The sequence below is a fragment of the Bos indicus genome, chromosome 19 (genome assembly GCF_029378745.1).
Source record: "Bos indicus isolate NIAB-ARS_2022 breed Sahiwal x Tharparkar chromosome 19, NIAB-ARS_B.indTharparkar_mat_pri_1.0, whole genome shotgun sequence".
In the NCBI taxonomy this organism is placed as follows: domain Eukaryota; kingdom Metazoa; phylum Chordata; class Mammalia; order Artiodactyla; family Bovidae; genus Bos; species Bos indicus.
Window position 1 is genome coordinate 27,433,554 of NC_091778.1, and position 23,633 is coordinate 27,457,186.

General features: G+C 36.9%; 1 protein-coding gene across 3 annotated transcripts in view; it reads right to left on the bottom strand.

The window, feature by feature from the left end:
* Window positions 1-23,633, bottom strand: part of RABEP1 (rabaptin, RAB GTPase binding effector protein 1) — a 96,816-nt gene that overhangs the window by 22,874 nt on the left and 50,309 nt on the right. For 2 of the 3 annotated variants that reach the window (XM_070772895.1, XM_070772894.1), the window contains 7 exons: window positions 22,922-23,082; window positions 19,403-19,522; window positions 13,985-14,120; window positions 11,418-11,596; window positions 9,009-9,140; window positions 3,994-4,461; window positions 2,636-2,740 (listed from right to left, as the gene is read on the bottom strand). In XM_070772895.1, the coding sequence (XP_070628996.1) occupies window positions 2,636-2,740; window positions 3,994-4,461; window positions 9,009-9,140; window positions 11,418-11,596; window positions 13,985-14,120; window positions 19,403-19,522; window positions 22,922-23,082 (1,301 nt within the window). The remainder of the gene's footprint in view (window positions 1-2,635; window positions 2,741-3,993; window positions 4,462-9,008; window positions 9,141-11,417; window positions 11,597-13,984; window positions 14,121-19,402; window positions 19,523-22,921; window positions 23,083-23,633) is intronic. The other variant, XM_070772896.1, reaches the window with a different exon arrangement.

Sequence of the window (23,633 nt, forward strand, 5' to 3'; positions counted from 1 at the left end):
CTGTCTATCATCAACTCCCAGAGCCTACTCAAACTAATGTCCATCAAGTCAGTGATGCCATCCAGCCATCTCATCCTCTGTTGTCCCCTTCTCCTCCTGCCCCAAATCCCTCCCAGCATCAGAGTCTTTTCCAAAGAGTCAACTCTTCACATAAGGTGGCCAAAGTACTGGAGTTTCAGCTTCAGCATCAGTTCTTCCAATGAATATTCAGGACTGATTTCCTTTAGGATGGACTGGTTGGATCTCCTCGCAGTCCAAGGGGCTCTTAAGAGTCTTCTCCAACACCACAGTTCAAAAGCATCAATTCTTCTGCACTCAGCTTTCTTTATAGTCCAACTCTCACATCCATACATGACTACGGAAAAACCAGAGCTTTGACTAGATAGTAAAGTAATGTTGGTAAAGTAATGTCTCTGCTTTTTAATACGCTGTCTAGGTTAGTCATAACTTTTCTTCCAAGGAGCAAGCATCTTTTAATTTCATGGCTGCAGTCACCATCTGCAGTGATTTTGGAGCCCCCAAAAATTAAGTTTGTCACTGTTTCCATTGTTTCCCCCTCTATTTGTCATGAATTGACGGGACCGGAAGCCATGATCTTAATTTTCTGAATGCTGAGTTTTAAGCCAACTTTTTCACTCCCCTCTTTCACTTTCATCAAGAAGCCCTTTACTTCCTCGCTTTCTGCCATGAGGGTGGTGTCATCTGCATATCTGAGGTTATTGATATTTCTCCCAGCAACCGTGATTCCAGCTTGTGTTTCACCCAGCCCAGCATTTTGCATGACGTACTCTGCATATAAGTTAAACAAGCAGGGTGACAATATACAGTCTTGACTTACTCCTTTCCCAATTTGGAACCAGTTTGTAGTTCTATGGCCAGTTCTAACTGTTGCTTCTTGACCTGCATACAGATTTCTCAGGAGGCAGGTCAGGTGGTCTGGTATTCCCATCTCTTGAAGAATTTTCCACAGTTTATTGTGATCCACACAGTCAAAGGCTTTAGCATAGTCAATAAAGCAGAAGTAGGTGTTTTTCTGGAACTCTCTTGCTTTTTCCATGATCCAGCGGATGTTGGCAATTTGATCTCTGGTTCCTCTGCCTTTTCTAAATCCAGCTTCAACATCTGGAATTTCATGGTTCACGTACTGTTGAAGCCTGGCTTGGAGAATTTTGAGCATTACTTTGCTGGCGTGTAAGATGAGTGCAATTGTGCATTAGTTTGAACATTCTTTGGCATTGTCCTTCTTTGGACTGGAATGAAAACTGACCTTTTCCAGTCCTGTGACCACTGCTGAGTTTTCCAGATTTGCTGGCATATTGAGTGCAGCACTTTCACAGCATCATCTTTTAGGATTTGAAATAGATCAACTGGAATTCCATCACCTCCACTAGCTTTGTTCATAGTGATGCTTCCTAAGGCCCACTTGACTTCACATTCCAGGATGTCTGGCTCTAGGTCAGTGATCACGCCATCGTGGTTATCTAGGTCATGAAGATATTTTTTGTATAGTTCTTCTGTGTATTCTTGCCACCTCTTCTGCTTCTCTTAGGTCCATACCATTTCTGTCCTTTATTGTGCCCATCTTTGCAGCAGCAGCAGTTGCATGAAATGTTCCCTTGGTATCTCTAATTTTCTTGAAGAGATCTCTAGTCTTTCCCATTCTATTGTTTGCCTCTATTTCTTTGCATTGATAGCTGAGGAAAGCTTTCTTATTTCTCCTTGCTATTCTTTGGAACTCTGCATTCAAATGGGTATATCTTTCCCTTTCTCCTTTGCCTTTCGTTTCTCTTCTTTTCTCAGCTATTTGTAAGGCCTCCTCAGACAACCATTTTGCCTTTTTGCATTTCTTTTTCTTAGGGATGGTCTTGATCACTGCCTCCTGTACAATGTCACGTACCTCCATCTATAGTTCTCCAGGCAGTCTGTCTATCAGATCTAATCCTTTGAATCTATTTGTCCACTGTATAATCGTAAGGGATTTGATTTAGGTCATACCTGAATGGTCTAGTGGTTTTCCCTACTTTCTCCAATTAAGTCTGAATTTGGCAATAAGGAGTTCATTATCTGAGCCACAGCCAGCTCCCAGTCTTGTTTTTGTATTGTATTTGGAAAGGTCTTGTCAATCTCAGCATATCTGATCTACCAAATCTTAATTTCTGTGACCCCATAAACTACCCTTATTTCAACAAATTTATGACAAGACATGGGCAATAAGCAACAAAGAGTCCAAACAATGGTTAATGTAATATTCAATTAAGCTTTTATCCAATAAGCAATAGTAAACCCCTTATCTCCCTAACCCTCCATAATCATAAAGCACTTTCCATGTGTATGCATTCATGACAATAACCTGTCTAGGCCTTGAGCAGAAAGAACAGGTTGGAGAGGAGATATGCCAGCTGAGCTGACCAGTGTGGTACTGGGCAAGCTAGCCATGCAAAGACACACAAAAGCAAAAATTCTGTCATGTCCTGCCACTGGATATGTAACTGACATCACAAGCACCAGATTATTTCAGACTTCACAAGATGGATAAACTTCATAAAGCAAACTGGGAGGGGTGAAAAGCAATTAATTCAGCAGCTCCAATGAAAACAACAGCTTACCAGTTTTGCACACCCCAAAAGAAACTCACCTGGTCTCTTGTTTCAGCCTCCTGAATCTGAATTCCTTGTAATTGTTTTTCATAATTGGAACACATATCACAGCGTCTACCAAGTTTATTTCCAGCATTGTGTATCTGAAGGACACCAAAATTATCTCTTATTAGAGTGAACAAAATAAGTCCACAAAACATACATGAGGAATACTTGTAGTCTTACCTATGCTACTCCAAGTAGAAAACGGAGTAAACAATTTATTCAGGGACTTATGGCAAGAAGTTATAATGTAGAGTTGAATTCTAAAAAATCCTAAGTCCCATACAAGTATGATAGGAAAACAAGGGACACAACTTTATCACCAAGAGGCTCGGGACCCCAAACTACCACATTTGAGGAAAACACAAGGAAAGTAAAAGGTACTATACCGTGGCACACACAATTTAAATCAATACTAGCCAACAAGAGGAGACAGGAGCTCGGAGTGCCAATTAACCATTTCACCAGCTCCAAGCACAAAGCAAGTATGAAACAATTAAGTAGCACCTTTTCACATGTTCTGAATAAGCCCAAGGAGAATAGTTTCTTTCAGCCTTAACAAGCTGTTCCACCTGCTAACCAAGTTTCTTTAAAGAAAAGTGGACCTGAGTAAAAGAAACCACTGGAAGTCATAAAATGTGAATCCCAATCCAGGTTTTGCCTCTAAGTCAAAGGGGAAATTTGAGCAACTCACCTGACCTTTCTGAGCCAGTTTCCTTATCTCTAAAGTTGGAGAAAATCATACCCTGATTGTCTCATTATTATCAAGAAGGTCAAAGAGAAGAGCTATGTAAAAGGGCTTGTAATCTGTAAAGCACTATGCAACTATATATTTAAGCTTTTATCTCCTAATCTTACTTCTTAGTTTGCAAATACTATTAGCAGGAAAATTAACCTCATTAAAGGCTGCCTTCTCTTCTCTCCCATATTTTCCAACTCCACCTTAAACTCACTCTCAGCATCAACTACTGAAAAGCATCTAAACTTCAGACTTCAAAGAAAGATGAAAGTATGACTCCTAGAATACACTGAGATTACACAAAACTGCAAAGCAAAACAAATTCAGGCTACACAAACTTAGCTATGCTATTCAGGCAGATCACTCCAACTGAAGATGTGTGACGTCAGGTGATGATTACACTCAACACAATCAGCTAGTAAGTTCCCTTCTGTCATAACCACCTGGAACAGCCAAAGCAGAAAATGTAAGGGTCAGACAACATGGATTAACACCCATTTTCTGGCAACAAGTGTGAGCACTGGCTCCAGGGGCTATCTCTTGAATGAACAATAAATTCAGAGCTACCCAGATCCCTCAGAGCAAGTAAGAGGCAAAGCCAGGAGGAGAGCTCACCTCTTTCTGCAAGAGATTCCATTCTGTCTCACTGACTAGGCGGTAGCCACTGGGGGACACATAAGCACTTTCCATGCCCTGTGTGACACTCGACAGGAGGGATGCCGTCTCCTCTTGCTCCGGTGTCATAGCCTTGATTGCTCTCTCCTGATCTTTGGTTAACATAAACCCACTTGGCATTTGCAGTGACCCAAGGGAGGCGGTATCAAAGTTCTCAGTCACCGAATCTGCTCCTACCAACGGTCCGAAATCTGATTCGTCCAGGTTCCCAGCAGATTTTGCTTTGTAGTTATAGCCTAAAGCTTTGGATTGCAGCGAGCCTGAAGTTCCCAGGCTATCTGTAGACTGTGCTCTCCTGAGTCCATCTTTAAACACATCATTGTCTGGTTTACTGAAAGGATCCCCGGATGGCAACAGTAAGTCTGCATCCAGAGAATGGACTGAACCATGGGTGCTATCTAAATGTTCCTGAAATGGGAAAATATATTGCCAAGTTAGACAATTCCTGTTATTTTCAAAGAGAAAAATGATCACATTTTATAAAGTATTTTGCCACATGTTACACATGACAGTCTTTAGTATGCTGCCTCTGTATATTCACGGAACAAACATTTACTGACTGTATTCTATATGCTGGGCCCTAAACCAAGCACTCAGGATACAACTGTGAGCAATCTCTGACCCCAAGATGCTTACAGTTTCATGAAAAAAATAAACAAGTGAACCAAGTAAACAGGCTATTAGAATATCATAGTTGATAAAATGATGACAGGTTTCAGCTATGTACTGAATGCTCTGGAAGCTCAAAGAGAGGAATTCAGCCCAGACACAGGAAATCAAGGTCTCCTGAAATTCAGTGTTGGGTATATTGAACATGGGGCCCTGCTATATATCCAAGTGGAGATGTCCACCCAGCAGAGGGACAAAGAAATCTTTAAATAGAGATTTGGGAGTTACCACCATATAGTAATAATTATGACAGCAAATCAGAACACCTTGGATGAGTCTGCAGGATGAGAAGAAAACCAAAGGCAAGGCCCTGAAAAATATCACTTTTGTCCATTTGGGGGATGGACAGAGGAAGAAGTAGCCAGAATAGAAAGGAAATGAGGAGAATGTTGTATGCTGGAAACCAAGTTTCAAGCAAGATGTAATCAGCACAGTAAATAAGGCGTCCATCAAGTGAAAGAAGCCAGGCACAAACGGTCACACACTGTATGATTCCATCCTTGTAAAATATCCAGAACAGGCAAATCCAGAGACCAAAAGCAAATTAGTGGCTGTCAGAAAATAAAGTAGGGAGTGACTCCTTAATGATATATGAGGGTCTCTTCTGGGGGCAATGAAAATGTTCTGAAACGAGACAGGTGATGGCTACACTACACTGTGAATATCCTAAAGGTCACAGAATTGCACATTTTAAATGGTTTATTTTTATGTGAATTATATTTCCATTTTTTTAATGTGGTGCAGCACACTCCCAAAGTCAAAAAGCACAGCAGTACCATTCTAGCACAGTTAGTAGGAAAATTAGAAAACAAGGAATATTTAGCAAGTTTTTCTAAAAATTAAATTTATTCAATTTAAATAACTGGCTTTTAAGTTATATCCTTTCTACTTTTTGCTGTTAATGCCTTTACTTTTATGAACTATAAAAGACTAAAATGTAGATTTCTTTTAATGTTTTAAAAATATCCTTACTTGGCATAATACAAAGTTGACAACTTTTATGCTAATTCCTCCAGTTCTTTCTAAATTTTTTTTTAAGGTTTTTTAATCTGTGAAATTCAGATGGCCAAGGAACACAAATCTAGCATATACTGAGCAAGCTATGGCAAAGGTCCCAGATAAGCAGCCTCATAGAAACTGGGATGAGAATGCCTTCTGCCAGTTTGTAAAAGACCTGACACCTAACACTATCATACACAACGCTTCTGTCACACTGAAGAGGGAAAGGGATGGGGCAAAAAGCTGTGAGGGCCTTTTAAGAAGCACAGACCAGGGTGCTCAGAGCAGTACTTACTTATAAGGAATATGGACTTTAGGGGAGTGTAAACTGTTACAGTGTTTCTGAAAGATGATTCAACAATATGTTTGTTTATGCTCTTAAACTCAGCAGTTCTTTTCCCAAGAACTTACATTAAGGAAGTAATCAGATAAACCCATGATTTTTATACAACAAAGAATTATATATAATAGCATTATGGCATTACTCATAATAATGAAATATTTTTTACTAGCGAAAAATGAAACAACTTGTGTTTATTTTCTATATTTTATGATGTTTTTGACCTTTTGAAGGCCTTGCTGGCTGAGGAGTGACTGCCTCTTCCAATTTAGCTAACTCCCAGAAATAATAAACAACTTGCTTATCACTATGTCTTTCACATCCAAATCAACCAATCCCAGGTCAACACCCACAACCAACTCCTTTATCTAACTCTTATCCACCAAGCCAGTATTTCCCCTGCCCTAAATCAACCCAAGGCCAGGTACCAGAAAACTGAAGACAGATTCTCTGCCCCAAAGCCCACTGGAGTTATAACAACTAGCTAGTCCTATGTGATCTACCCTGCCCTGCTTTTCCCTCGAAAATCCCAGCAATAGCTGTGGTCCACACTTTCCCTCTGCTACTGCTCTTGCTTCATGACCAGCTCTGATGGGGCTTCCACCATGTGGCTCTGCATGGTGTGCCATGACGCTCATGTCTAGGCAGCTGTAAGGTTAAAATTTTTGTTCAGTGGCATTTATCTCTCTATGTCGTCACTCAGTTACCTTTATAAATTAAAACCTGGGCACAAACCAATCTGTAGGAGATTAAGGAATTACAGTATACTTACATGCTGAAATACTGTTACTAATTAAATAACATTTTCAAGGAGAACATTTACTGATGTACCAAAACCTTTATAAATAGATTTAAGAGGGAAATGTAGGTAAAACATTATGTAGTTACAATCTCTATTATGTTTAAAAAGGACAAATAGAAACACATATATGTTACCTTTGGAAATGGAAAAAGAGAGAAAGGAGAGGTACATACCAAAATGTTAGCAGTGGTATCTCTGAGTAGTAGAATTATCAGTTATTTTTATTTGGTGTGACTTTCTCTACTTTCCAAATTGTCCATAATGAATATATATTACTTTTGTAGTGATAAAAGCACATTCTAAGCATTAGATCAAAGAAGATATGGGTCCTACGCATTCTAAGTGTCTTTAGCAATACATTATTATCTAATTAAGTCTCCAGAGCAGTCAACTTTAAATCAACAGGCTAAGGTAAACCGTCACTGACTCTCAATACAAAACAAGTATACATTCAACATTCAAACTGCAAAACATAAGATCTGAAAGTCTATAAGAGATTTCAGTGTCAGAAAATGTTATAAACAACATTTAGTATAAATCTGTTAAGACGGAATTAAAAAATTTTAAGTGCTTCACTCACTGTAAATCAAAACAAATTTCCCTTTCCTGTTTTCCTGCTAAAATATTTTTTAAAAGTATGAAACTTTCCCAAACATTCCTGGACACAGGACTGCATGATGCAGAAACCACATAATATTTGGCAGCACCCAAAAACTGAGACATTCTCTTGGAAGTCTAACTATTTAAAAAAGCGCAAAGCAAAATCAGGCCAAGGTTCCCAGTGTATGAGCCAACACAGAGAATGTACAAAAACAATTACATCATACTTTACAGTGTTCACCAGGATTTTTTTAAAGCATTTTTTCAATGTCAAATAATCCATAAACATGGAAATACAAGCCACCAGGAAGTAGACTATACATGGTTCAGCATAAATCTGCAAACTAAACACAAACATGATACCTTTGAAAGTGAGACAAGATCCGTATCCCATTTAACTGAAACTGGTTCACCAGGCAGGGAAAGGAGGTGGGGGAATGAGTATGAAACTCTAGACAGTACAGACAATGCACATGAGCATGGACAGCGAGCAGAAAGGTCTGCTGTGATGAAGCGGAGAGCATGGTAAGTAAGGCTCTTATATGACAAGCTGGGGACCTTAGTTTTTTACCCTAAAGTCAATTAACAGAAGCATTTCCTTTCCCGAAAGGAGGTATTAAAAAAAAAAAAAAAGGAGGTATTTAGCTGGAGTCCTGAAGGATGAATAGGATTCCCGAACTCAGAAAGGCAGAGGGAGGTAAACATTCCAGGTGAAGGAACCAACATGTAAGGTGGAGAGTACAGCACAAGATAACCAATGCGGTTAAAACAGAGTGCATATTATGAAGAGTCTTGACTACCTGAGTAAGGACCTTGTACTTACTTGTGTAAGTAATGTGACTGAGTGGTGGTTCTGAGTAGAGGAGTAGCCTGACTATAGCTGCACTTAAGCAAAATCAATCTGATAGTAATACTGAGGGTACAATGGAGTGGGACAGGCTAAAAACAGGAAATGTAATGAGCAGGCACTTGCCACATGTGGGTAGAGGTGATGAGGCCATAGGAACACTGCCTTACACTTTCCACCTCCAGGTCTCTCTACTGGACCCATTCCCAACACTGGAAATGTCCTACCCTACCCATGACAGTCTTCCAAACCCAGCCACTGTTCTCAGGGCTTAATACCTAATACTTGTTAACACTCAAATACATGCCACAAAGAATTAAGTGTTTCAATACTTTAGATAATTTCTTTTCCTTTAAACAAAAGCTCAAAGTATCAAAAATATTTATTCATATCAGAAAAGATTTTGCAGGTATTATTTAATTTTTCTCCTAGTATTTTAATTTTGGAACCACTAGAAAAAAGAACATCTGTTTCACAGACCATGAGAGAACCTGCACATTTCAAACAGAACTACCTATAATACTAACACACACACACACACAATACTATAAAAACAATTGAATATAAAAGTCATTTTATCTCATTTTCACCTAGTAGTATACACACTTCCCAAATGAACAATGTAACTGACTGATGTATGAGAAGCTAAAAATGGAAATACTGTGTATATAATGATTTTAATTATAGGGTCACTGTACCTCCTCATTTGATAACTGAGCTGAAGATTCTTCATGAGTTAAAGCACACACTACTGGTATTTTTACTTCCTCCTCAACATCTGTTTTTTTGTGATCTTTTCTCTTACTAAGTCTTTGCTGTTCATCTTCCTCCTGAAAGTTAGAAAGAAAAAATATATATTACTCAGGTAATGTATACTGAATGGTTCTTTAACCACTCAAAACAAATACAGAAGTACACTATGTGAAAAGCCAAACAAAAGAAAGCAAATCACCTCCTCTTCTTCAAGTGATCCAAGATAGAAAATTAACACAGAATGTTCCCTCAGGTTATTATGGAACCAAACAGGAAAAAGCTTTGGCATTACACATCCATTTGGAACATGTACAAATTAATATGAAATACAAACGAATTATTAAAGTTGGTAACAATAGTTCACTAAACAAAGATGAAAAATACCCTCAGTGCCCCCCACCCAAACACTCCAGTGGTGAGGGACAAACACACAATTAGACTACTATTCAAGTATGTACAAGGTTCTACAGAAAAACAAAATAAAGATTTCATCTAAGGCAGCCAGAAAGGGGGCCCAAAGAGAGTAACACTTCAGCTGGATCTTGAAGAATTGCTAAGATAAATCTGCCAATTTTGAGACAAGCAAGGGTTCCAGGGAAAAAAGTACATAAAAGAGGCAGAGGCATGGAAGAGCAGGCATATGAGTAGCAAGGTATATGGAGAAAGGGATGATGATTATGTGCTTAGACTCTAGAACCAGAGACTGGTCAACCCTCAGATATGCCATTAGTCCCTGTCTCATGTGGAAAGTTTTCTTGTGTGTATCTGTTTTGAAAACCACATGAGATAAAAGTTTACATATAAAGCCTTGGCACAATGCTGGCACACAGGCCTTAAATGACCAACCAGTTCTGGAGTTTAGACTGTTCTAAAGGGAAGCAGAAAGAGCATGATTAGATCTGTACTTTAGAATCTAAATCCTCAAGTTGACTGTGTCTACATACAAGGTGAATGAGTCAGACAAGAGATAGGAAAGAAATTTAAAAAGAAACTTCTTAAAAACAAAATCTAACCTAAACTATACAAGGTAACTTAAAATATTTGTTACAATACCTAGAAAACTCCTAAATAGCTATCCTAAGAAAGTATTTTCCTAAGGAAGCTATCCTAAGGAAGCATTTGTATACACAATATATATACAACATAGTATATAAGCTGTAAACTATTTGAAATGACCAAAAGAAAGAAACCATCTAGATGCCCACTACAAAGAGAAGGATTAAATCAATTACAGTACATCCATGCTACCAGTTAACAAGAATAAGACAGACCTCTGAAAAATATATCCAAGATGACACGATAAAAATAAGCTACAGAATAAATACTTATACCATGATTCTTGCTGTACAGGGAAAACACAAACAAACCTAAACATATACTTATAAACACAAAGAAATGGTCTTGAATACTACCTTCCAAATGGATTATTCCTGATTTAAAAAGTGGCTATTTCTGGGAAGGGAGGTGTGTGAGATATCAAGGGAGAGTTTAATATTATCACTTCATTTTTTCACTTTGTATTTACAACAAAGTATTTTAACATGAGAATGTATTTATGTATTACTCATGTAATTTAAATAATTTTTTAAGATGAGGAAACAGGATGCTGGGTATGTAGAACTCTAGACACCTGTCTTTTCACACCACTCAGCCTCTCCATCCTCACCCATTACCTTCTAATAAGACTTTTAGAGCAATGTCATGAAAGACATGGCCTGCTGCTGCTGCTAAGTCACGTCAGTTGTGTTCAACTCTGTGCGACCCCACAGACGGCAGCCCATCAGGCTCCCCTGTCCCTGGGATTCCCCAGGCAAGAACACTGAAGGGGGTTGCCATTTCCTTCTCCAATGCATGAAAGTGAAAAGTGAAAGTGAAGTCGCTCAGTCGTGTCCGACCCTCAGCGACCCCATGGACTGTAGCCTACCAGGCGCCTCTGTCCATGGGATTTTCCAGGCAAGAGTACTGGAGTGGAGGACATGGCCTGGATTAACACAATTAGATCTGTACTTTAGAACCTAAATCCTCAACTTGAGGATTTAAACTTCTCAGACTTTCTGTCTGAGAAGCAGACAGAACTGTAGAGAAAGATTTTCTTAGAAATATGCACTATTGCACGTGCAGACTGAAGAGGGTCATTTCTAAATCATTCCTTCCCATCCACCCAGACGAGGCCATTTCTAAAGCTGAAAAACAAAATCTCTCAAATACAGATATAATGTTTTCTGAAATGGAATACATCAACATTGTTTCAGGCTTAAGTCAATATGTAATATACATAAAGTAATATACGATCACATGTTGGGGTGGGCTGGTTTATTTACAAAGCAAACAAGTCCTACAAAACCACTATTCACCTGATCTTTCTTCTTCAGTTCTTCAACTTGTCGGAGCTGTTCAGAAGTTAGCACAATTTCCATTCGCTGCATGTCCCTCATCAGCAAACGCTGAGACTCCAGGAACTGGTCATTGGCCTTCTGCCATGTGTGTTTCAACTGGTTGTGTTGTTGTCGCTCTTGCTCCAAGAGATGGCAAACTGTTTAGGAATCCCCCAATTAAAAACACTGAATTTCAATGGTAGGCAATTTCTTTAACATAGGCCTAACCAAGCCAGGTCTGGCCAAATGTCTTCCAGCCTGGGATTCTGTCTCTTGACAAGAACCCAGAGCAAACTGCCATAAATCAAGGCAGCTGTCCCCACACCACTCCTCTAAGTAGAGTCTCTCAGAGTGTGTTCCTAGGAAGAGGAACATGTGAAAAAAGATTTCTGTGCTCAGTAAGTTTCAGAAACTTTGGGTTAAAAACTTTTTTTTTTTTTTTTTAATGAAAATTTCTTTATTGCAGGACTTTGAACTCAAGGTCTTAAGTATATCTATGTTCCCTTATAAGGTGATACACAATACAATACCTCCCAAATTTATTTTACCAAAAAGTCCTTTCCACAATGCCACTCACATAACAAATGTTCTAGGAAATACATTTTGGGAAATATTGCTCTTACAGCCAAATGCACAGTCACCACTCCTAATACATTCTGAATAAACTTGTTATCCAGGAATCCTTCTTGAGCCCATTTAGTTTGACCTCTAAGGCTGAGTCAAAGAATCTTTGTAAATGCTTCTGTTATCAACATTCATCAGCTCAGCCACCTTCAGAAAAAGGAGTAGACGGTATCACCTATCAGCCTATCCACCCAGTCATCCAAGCCAGAAACCTGAAAGACCACTCATGCTTCTGACTTCTCCTCACATTCAACTGTAACATTCAACTGTGACAGAGGCCTATAATAAGGCTACCTCCTGTTCAATATGACAGACATCTTCTGCCTTCTGCCTTGGATTTAGGACACAGACAACTACAACAGGGGTCCCTCCATTACTCTTCCTGCCACTTGTCTGGACCTCTCTATCTTACCCTCCACACTGCTGTAAAACTTAACTCTCTAGAAGGTAAAATTTACAACCCTTCAGAAAAGCCAGATAGAGAAGACACAAAATTGCTGCTTAATTTTTACCTATCTTCTTTTAATGTAAATACTGTTTTTTGGTATGGCTGTTTCAGTAGAAATCACTCTATCCCTTTACTCCTTTTAGTGAAACTTCTCAGACACTTTCCCAGGCATATTAGGAAGGTTTGGTAGTCTTGCACTATTGCTGGAAGGGGTTGGGACATATAGGTTAAACAGAAATTCCTATTTCTTTTGGACACTGTTTCAGAGTTTGAGTGTCTTTTTGACAGCAGCAGCACTTTTGAAAAGCATTTTCTGAAAGCCAAAGACTCAAATTTTAGATTAATTTAATAACATTTTATAAAATAATTCTGTAAGTTTATACAATTTCAGTATCCCCACTGTTCTGCGATAAAAAACCCAATTTCCATGAATTTTTTATGAAAGAATTGTATTTTCCATGACCACAGTCCTAAATTTTCACATTAAAACATGTTACTAGTATAAGATGCAACAAGTATAAGATTTTAAGAACTCCATTTACATTTAGATAAAAATTTAGATTTTTATTTTCACTAACCTCTAACTGAAATTTAGCATTTCCTTCAATTATAAAATATAGGCAACAAACCACAGTAAGTGTAACAATACCCATGAATTGGTCACCAACAAAAGTCATAGATACTTCTGTATCTTAGTACAGTTGTTGCAGATATCTCATTATTTATGCTCATCACACTTCAAAGTTACAGTAGTTATTGGACCTGGTACTGACCTTGTTATTTAATGTACTGATAAAACAGTACATTTATTACTATACCATAAGTTTGCAGTTATTTATATTTTCCTGTTTTAAAATATAATTAATTTCTTTTATAATTCTATATATTTTATGTATTAAAAACATTATTCTGAGAGGGCTTCACAAGACTGCCAAAGGAGTCTGTAACACAAAAAGTTTAAGAATCTCAGGTATATAAGATTCATTAGAAGAATTAAAGACAAATGTATATTTTAATGGGAAAGGATAAGCCTATTTCTCCTATCCTGAAAAAAGAGTCAATTTCTGCATCACTCTGCTACTAGGTTAGCAAAATAAAAATTATCTCTTATAAACAGGGGTGTTAGTTAAGAACACCAGAATATACCACCTGCCCTCTCTGTCCCATTTTCACTTTTGCTAATTCGTCTCCATCAAAATAGGTCTGGGGCAAAGCAGTTTAAGCAGAAATTTCCTATTCGCTGTCTGCCCAGAGCTTATGACCTGTGAGTTCTTACTGGGGTCCTGGAGAAACAAGAAGCCACCAAAAATCCAAATACCTTTTCAAACCAACTGTAAAGCTTAAACTGAATCACTAACATGTTGGACTGGCATTTTGGAATTTGTTATTGTTATAAATCAATACCAATTTTACTTACACAGTTCTCTTAGAGACTGAGATTAAAAATATATAAAGTGTATATATATATATTTACCTTCATGCAATTCTTTCCGAAGTTTCTCAGCATCTTCCTGTAAAACGGATTTCTGAGTATTCAAAACAGCTACGTACATCTCTAGATCAGTCCTACAAGATTTCTCAGCTTCCAGATAATGATTCAGCTCTTTCACCTGAAAAAGATGCAATTCTATTAAACTAAAACTTCCAACAGTTTCTACCTTAAGCATAATGTTCTGGAGGTGTCTTAAAAGAAAATTACATTTATATTTACATATATTTAAATTTACCACCAAGTTTACAAAACAAACACATACTTACTATAGAAAACTACGAAAATAATATTTTCCCAGCTCAGTCGTGTCTGACTGTTTGCGACCCCATGGACTATACAGTCCATGGAGTTCTCCAGGCCAGAACACTGGAGTAGGTAGTTGTTCCCTTCTCCAGGGGATCTTCCCAACCCAGGGGTCCCACATTGCAGGAGGATTCTTTACCAGTTGAGCCACCAGGGAAGCCCAAGAATATTGGAGTGGGTAGCCTATCCTTTCTCCAGCAGATCTTCCTGACCCAGGAATTGAACCAGGGTCTCCTGCATTGCAGGAGTATTCTTCACCAACTGAGCTACCAGGGAAGCCCAGGAAAATAACATAATTGACAACAATTAATAGTAGGCATTATCCATAATCATCACCAAAGTCAATATGCAATTGAGATTACACATAACATCTTTGTACCTAGCTTTTAAAAAGGTGGTTCCAATCTCTGCTTCCTGAGCAATATACACATGTGCTCATTTTATCACATACTCAATGAACCCAGGTTACTGTGGTTTTATTTTTTACTTTTGTTGTTTTTAATCAGTATATTTCCTAAATATAAAAATGGTGTCATACTCTTGTAAATTTGCTTTTCTTTAATTTCTGGCGAGGTAATTCTAGATGCCTTAAATTTACAAAAAGGAGACATTTTCATAGGCATAAATTAATGAAAAGAAAAAAGGGGAAGTCATGATGGAAAAAATAAACTCATACCATAATAAACAGACACTTGAAGGCAAGTGCAGAGTACTTTTAAAAATCACATCTTAAGTGTCTTATTTCTATTAAATAATTAACTATAATATTCAAGTATTAACAATATAGCCTAATATCTTAAACAATATCAATAACCAAAATAAATTGTAATCTTGCCCCAGATAAGAATCACTTGCTCTTCCCTTCCTTACAAATTGTCCATCCTAAATTTTGGCTATGTAACTTTTACCTTTTTCAAATGGTTATGTCTCATTTCACTTTCAAGGTCATATTTATGCCTTTTATTTTCCCATTTCTCCAACTTGAAATAGCTGGCTGATCTGTTTTCAGTAATCTTCACTTCACGGACTAAATGATTATTTAAGCTGCCATCTGACGCTTTGCTGAAGGCTGTCAGCCAATCAGAAACGCACTAACCACGCATGACAAAGGGCTGATCTGTCATCAGGTACTTTGCCTATCACCTGGAGAGGTGGTAATTCAGTTGAGGGTAAAGGAAATGCAGTATGTCCAATATGTTACTGCTTTCCCATTTAAAAAAAATCAGTTTCACCGCTTTCTTTCCACTTGCTATGCTTCATTTCTTTACCGTGTCTTCCTGTATCATCTAGGACCACATAAGCAGTCTGAACAAAATCACTGAGCACGAGTTTCCTCATATTGCTCCTGTCATTAACAGTAAGGTTGCTAAACATTCACCATGATGTTTGAGGTTTGCTGAAGGTTTAATAAACAGCCCTTTATTTATTGTTACAGGGTGTTTAAATTTATCAAATGCCTTTCTCAATCTAAGATGAATATATTACATTTCTCCTATCATCTCTTTATGTGGTACACAAAAATAATAGATTTCTGGTGATATATCATCCTAAATTACTGGAAAGATCTCCCCTGCTTTTTTTTCTGGCCACACACTGCACCAGGTGGCATGTGGAATCTTAGTTCCCTGACTAGGGATCAAACCTGTGTCCCCAGCATCAGGAACACAATTTTATCCACCAGACTACCAAGGAAGCCCCAGGACAATCCCTTTTTGATCATGATGTCCTTTTTGCTTTTTTTTTTTAGTTACTCTGCTGAAATTTTGTTTCTGTATTCTTAAATGAGATAGATCTACAACTTTTTGTTAATACTTTTTAGTGAGTTTGTTTACAATAAAGTTATATAAATCTCATAAAATGAATTGAGAGCTTTCCCTCTTTTTCTATTCTCTAACACAGTTGGTAAAATATAAGGATTCTTTTTCTGAGAGGTTTGAAAAAACTGGTCTGCAAAACTAATTGAGTCTTATGTCTTTTGGAGGAAAGGAAACAGGAGAAAAGGAGATTCCAACTATAAATTCACTTTCTTTAATAGGTATTAACTACATCAGCTCAGTTCAGTTCAGTCGCTCAGTCGTGTCCAACTCTTTGCGACCCCATGAATCGCAGCACGCCAGGCCTCCCTGTCCATCACCAACTCCCAGAGTTCACTGAGACTCACGTCCATCGAGTCAGTGATGCCATCCAGCCATCGCATCCTCTGTCGTCCCCTTCTCCTCCCGCCCCCAATCTCTCCCAGCATCAGAGTCTTTTCCAATGAGTCAACTCTTCGCATGAGGTGGCCAAAGTACTGGACTTTCAGCTTTAGCATCAGTCCTTCCAAAGAACACCCAGGACTGATCTCCTTCAGAATGGACTGGTTGGATCTCCTTGCAGTCCAAGGGACTCTCAAGAGTCTTCTCCAACACCACAGTTCGGCGTTCAGCTTTCTTCACAGTCCAACTCTCACATCCATACATGACCACAGGAAAAACCATAGCCTTAACTAGACGGACCTTTGTTGGCAAAGTAATGTCTCTGCTTTTGAATATGCTATCTAGGTTGGTCATAACTTTCCTTCCAAGGAGTAAGCGTCTTTTAATTTCATGGCTGCAGTCACCATCGGCAGTGATTTTGGAACCCAAAAAAATACAGTCTGACACTGTTTCCACTGTTTCCCCATCTATTTGCCATGAAGTGATGAGACCAGATGCCATGATCTTCGTTTTCTGAATGTTGAGCTTTAAGCCAACTTTTTCACTCTCCACTTTCAATTTCATCAAGAGGCTCTTTAGTTCCTCTTCACTTTCTGCCATAAGGGTGGTGTCATCTGCATATCTGAGGTTATTGATATTTCTCCCGGCAATCTTGATTCCAGCTTGTGTTTCTTCCAGCCCAGCGTTTCTCATGATGTACTCTGCACAGAAGTTAAGCCTTGACGTACTCCTTTTCCTATTTGGAACCAGTCTGTTGTTCCATGTCCAGTTTTAACTGTTGCTTCCTGACCTGTATATAGGTTCTCAAGAGGCAGGTCAGGTGGTCTGGTATTCCCATCTCTTTCAGAATTTTCCACAGTTTATTGTGATCCACAAAGTCAAAGGCTTTGGCATAGTCAATAAAGCAGAAATAGATGTTTTTCTGGAACTCTCTTGCTTTCTCGATGATCCAGCGGATGTTGGCAATTTGATCTCTGGTTCCTCTGCCTTTTCTAAAACCAGCTTGAATATCTGGAAGTTCATGGTTTACATATTGCTAAAGCCTGGTTTGGAGAATTTTGAGCATTACTTTGCTAGCATGTGGGATGAGTGCAATTGTGCGGTAGTTTGAGCATTCTTTGGCATTGCCTTTCTTTGGGATTGGAATGAAAACTGACCTTTTCCACTCTATTATACCTTGAGACAATACTGGCTAATTCTTATAAGAAAATTTTTATCAATCTTATTTCATTTCAAATTTATTGCTGTGACATTGCTCATAGTATTTATTTTTTTTAAGTCTCGACTGATTTGTAGTTATTTCCCTGCTTCATTTCTAATGGTTTAAGTCTTTTTGTCTTTTTTTCCTGATTAGTCTTATCAGGTTGACAAGTTTTTCCATTTTGCTATTTGTTTTTCCATTTTCTTTCCATTATATTTACATTCTCAATTTTCCCTTTGCTTTTCTATTTCACTAGTTTCTGCTCTTATCTGCATTACTTCCTTCCATTCATACTGTTTGTACTATTGTTCTTTTTTTTAGATTCTTAAGTAAAAAATCAAATCACTCTAAATATTTTACAATTCCTTTTCCCATATGAGTTATTTTCATTTCCAGACATTTTACCTTAACTATATTTTATTGTAAATAATTAATAACCCATGGTCAGAGATTTGGATTTGCATAACACATCTTCAAAATAAAATGACTCTTTCTTTGTGACAATGAAAAGTATAATGTACCTAAAAATAACAATACTTTATTCCATGCACTATCTTCTTAAACTACTATGCTCTACTACTGTACGAAATAGTCTCTCTAAGGACAGGATTCTGTGTCTCTCACATCTAAATTACTAACCAAGCTGCTTAAAACTCCTATATCCCTACTATTTTTTTCTGCTTACACTATCATTTGCTTAAGGACAATTTAAATCGTTTACTATGATTGTGAATAATTCTTTTAATTGTCACTTTTTAGTCACATATTTCAAAGCTATGTAAATGCATTCAAGCGTATGATTGTTATATCTTATTGATGGATTATAAATTAGAAAGGGTCCCTCTTTATCTCTATTATTTTTTCCTTTCATCCTGCTTCATAAATACTGTATCAACTTTCTTTTGATTAGAATTTACGAGGCATAGCTTTAAATATCTCTTTTTTTCAATACTACCTTGTAGTTTTATTTTAGGTATGTCTCTTACAAACAATATAAATTTATATTACATTATAAATTTAAAATCCAGTCTCTTTTAGTAGGTAATTATCAGCTTACATTTACTAGAATTACTGATACTGAAATACACCCATTTCTACACTCCTACATTTTTTTCTATACTCCTATATAGTGCTTTTGATTACTACCTCTAAATTTTTTCTTTCCTACTTTTTAAATTAATTATTAAAATGTTTGACAATTCCTTCTCCCATGAGTTAATTTTTTTCATTTTCAGACATTTTACCTTCACTACATTTTATTGTAAATAATTAATAACCTGTGGACAGAGATTTGGATCTGCATATCAACAAATCTTATTTTTTTTCTATTTGGTCTTTATAGCCAACAAATCCAGCTGCACTACAGCTACATAATTTCTAAAAGACTGATTCTGGGGCTGATGTCAGGAGACAAAGTCACCTTTGAACAACTTATTTTCCTTCAAAGCGAATGATACTCATTTTGATAGGAAGATAAACACTGACTACATAATGAAGCAGCACAAGCAACACTATTGTCATTATTTTAAATATCCATAAAGGCAAAATCATCTCCAAGCATTTTCTTGAATTTTAAAGAAAGCAAAATTCTGACAATGCATAGTCTAAATGACAGTTTTTACTCCCTCGGTATTCTAATTTTGCTCAAAGCATAAGGGTAGAACTTTGGTTCCAAGCAAATGGATTACAACTTTTCACAACCTTTGAGGCCTCCAGCTCTTTAATCTTGTCTTCAGCCTCTGTCAGTTTATCTTTCAAAGCTGCAATTTCCTTCTCCATAGGCATCACAACAGACCGAAGTTTTTCAGCATCCTCTTGGGCCTGTTGAAGAGAATTAAATGTCACAATTTACCAATTTATCACTTTTCTAAGAAATAATAGGTCTAGCAGACACTGTATGAGCACTCACAAAACTGAACTCTGTCTTACTCTTACATGCTGCATTACTTTGAATGTCAAGTCATAATCACAGCTTTATCAAGTATTTCATTTAGAATTCAGGAATAAGTAGGAAAATGGATTCACTATGACAAACTTGAATTTTTTGTTTGTTTATTTTGGAAAGTAAAAGCAGGTTTATTTAAATAGATTATACATTCCACAGACAAAATGTGGTCATCTCAGAAAATGAGAGCAACCACAAATGTGACTTTTTAACTAGCTGAGTAACTGAGATGAAAATATATATATAAAAACGCATATAATAAATACTTTAATTTTTGTAATTCTGGTTATGAAATTTAAAAAATCATAACCTCTTACAAATACAGAAAGGACTAATTTTATAACATAAAAATAGAGCATTTATTTCCTAAAATATTAGAAAATTATGTTTCTATAAAAGGGCTTCAACCTAAATTTTTAAACAGAATATTTATCATTTTACTTTTGACATCTAAATGAAACAAACTCAAAGAATAACCCCTAAAGCCATGGTGTTTACCATTCTTCATTCTCAAAAACACAGATTAAAAGCAAACATCCATAAACTAATAAATTGGTAAGAAATTTAATTTTCACTTTATACACACACGTATATTTATACAGAAACAAAGACCGACTCAAAAAGTTCAATTTTTCCCTTCTAGTGAAAATGAAAATTAATCTTATTCACTGAATTTAAACCAACCCAGGCTTCCTAAAATGCTTGAGATAGGGAAAATATTATCTATGCAGAAATGTGAGTGAAGATTAAAAAAAACAACTGATATCTCTCAAAAAAGAGTGACATACTTTGTTTCCCAGTGCTTGCAAAGTCATTTCATCATTTATTTTATTTTGAACTAAGTCCTGTTAGGAAAAGACATGTGAGCTTAAAATATCTTCAGTCAAGGCTAATTTGGGATGTTTATAGAGGTCTGCTGATAAAAATCACCAGGGGAAAAAAAGGAGAAAAGCAACAAAAAATTTAATACAGATTGAGTCTTTTATTAATGCAAAGATGACCTCACAATTCCAAGCAACACATATCAAAAAAAGAAACTTTTAAAGATGACTTTTTTAAATGACAGAAAGGTTATTAGAAACAAATCTAAGACACTATCACAGTCAAGAAAAAACTAAGAGTCATGACTGAATGTAATATGGTATCCTGGATGTGATTTTGAAACAGAAAAAAGGACTTGGGTAAAAACTAATGAAATCTGAATACAAAGAAAAGGACTTTAGTTAAAAATAATCAATATAGATTTATTAACTGTGACAAATGTACCATACTAATATTAAGATGTTAACAAGGGAAACTGGGAGTGAAGGATATGGGAACTCTAGTATTTTCAATTTTTTTATAAATCAAAAACTGTTCTAAAAAATAAAGTTTATCTTAAAAAATAAAAAAAATTTTAAAAAGGATAAAAAGTGGACTGTGGAAATCCTGATTATGAATATACTGTTGTTGTTACTGTTTAGTTGCTAAGTCATGTTCGACTCTTTCGTGACCCCGTGGACTGTAGCCCACTAGGCTCCTCTGTCCATGGGATTTCCCAGGCAAGAATACTGGAGTGGGTTGCCATTTCCTTCTCCAGGGGATTTTTTTGACCCAGGGATCAAATCCACATCTCTTGCATTGGCAGGCGGATTGTTTACCACGGAGCCACCAGGGATGTCTCTTATTAATACAATAGAAGAATGAAGAAGAAAACTGTCCTCATGTGAATGGTACTGTGGCTCAGAATAAAATATCTAATCATAGCATTAACTATGAATTCATCTCAAAAGACTTGAGAGAACTAAAGACTGTCTACTGTGGCTAACTATGGTAGATGACTAACTGACTAGTGATCGTGAGACATTGTTAGAGCCTCATGAAGAAGCTGAACTACAATCTTCTCCTGAAATAAGACAATGCAAATAACTATTCCTCAAGGTTCAGGCTTTTGTTCTGGGTGTTGGGTTCTCATATGATTTTTACATTATAAAAAAAATTAAATAAACTTCTAAATACATAAAAGCAGTCCTTGTATGAATGAAGATTATGGCTAATTCAACTGAAAATAAAAAATCAAATTCTAATTACTATCTTATATGTGATTTCAAATATACATATGTATATAAATTAAGAAAGCAAAAGTTTCTATAATGGTCTACATGGGAAAAGAATCTTAAATTTAAAAAGTGGATATCTGAATGTGCAGAACTGATTCACTCTACTCTACACCTGAAACTAATACAACATTGTAAATCAACGATATACCAATAAAAATTTTTTTTAATTGAAAAATAAAAGTTTACATAATCAAACTGGCCAAAAAGCTTTTTAAGTTTTCTCAATGATAAAATATTCCATCTTCTATTTTAGTTGCTCTATTTTCAGGCATCTACAGTAAAAATGTTCAAGCATAATATGCAGTACATACATCACACTGGAACCACAGTATATTGAGAAAGAAGGAAAACTTAACACCTGTTCTCAAGCTTCAGTTGAGACGAAGCAACAACACTCATTCAAGTAATATTTACTGAGCACCTATGAGCGAGACACTACCCTAAGCATTTAGGATACACAATAAACAAAGACGCCTACCCTCATGAAGCTCACGTTCTAGTGAGGAAGAAAACGCAGCAGACAGTAAACATACCAAATAGGAGAACTCTGTGTACATTATAAGGAAATAAGTGCAATAGACGGAGAAGGCAATGGCACCCCACTCCAGTACTCTTGCCTGGAAAATCCCACAGACGGAGGAGCCTGGTAGGCTGCAGTCCATGGGGTCGCTAAGAGTCGGACACGACTGAGCGACTTCACTTTCACTTTTCCCTTTCATGCATTGGAGAAGGAAATGGCAACCCACTCCAGTGTTCTTGCCTGGAGAATCCCAGAGGATGGGGGAGCCTCGTGGGCTGCCATCTATGGGGTTGCACAGAGTCGGACATGACTGAAGCGACTTAGCAGCAGCAGCAGGTGCAATAGAAAAAGAAAAATCAGAATAAGATCCGAGCAAGTTGTGGTAGGTGGGGGGAGGGAGATGGGCAGGTTGCAATGTCAAATGGGGTGGTAAGCACAGGCCTCATGAGATGGAAGCAAGGTGAGAGAGTTACCCATACATAAATGTGGGGGAAGGTCATCAAATTATTTAGTACTCTTTTTAGGTCTGTGCCCAAATAATTTCTCTAACAGAACAAAACAGTAAAACTTCTATTACTGTAACAATATTAGTTAAAGCATTACCACAAACATATTTGGATTCAAATATTTCTACAGATGAATACATTCCTCCATACCTTTTTCATTTCATTTTCTAAATTTTCCTCCTCTTGACCTTCAGACAGCCTTCTCCTTAAATCAGCTATTTCCCTCTCTGCAGATTCTCGATACTGTGCCCACTGTGTTCGCTCCTGCTCCAGCCTAAGGTGGAACTGGTGCTCATAGTCACGAACTGTTTCTACAAAACATCACCAAATATTTCATGTCTAAGCATTCTGGAAAAAATGAGCTGGCACACTAAAATTTTAGAAGTAGTTATATAAAGAAGGTAAGCAAGCCTAGTTTCTGGAAATCTTTTAATTCACTAAAAACACTAAACTAACATTTCCAGTTCTTACTACACATAGAAGTTTTCCTAAGGACTTTAAATCATCTCTAATCTTCAGAATAAACCTGTGCCACATATTATTTTATAGATGAGAAAAAGCTTAGGAAAGGTTAAATACTCTGGCCAATGTCTCATAACTAGAAAGAAACAGAGCTAGAATTCAAACCTAAGACCAATTCTAAAATCTATGTTCTTAGATAAAACTCTATGACTCCCAGGACAAACATAACATGTTGCTCCAATACAACTACATATATGAAACTGTGAGAAAAGGGACATAATGTTTTACTATAACCCAAGATTCTAAAGTGAGACACAAATTCTATAGTCTTTATAAAATGACTATCTTCAATACAATCCTAAAACGTGATAAACACTGCTGGTTGTCCATTAATTTCCAC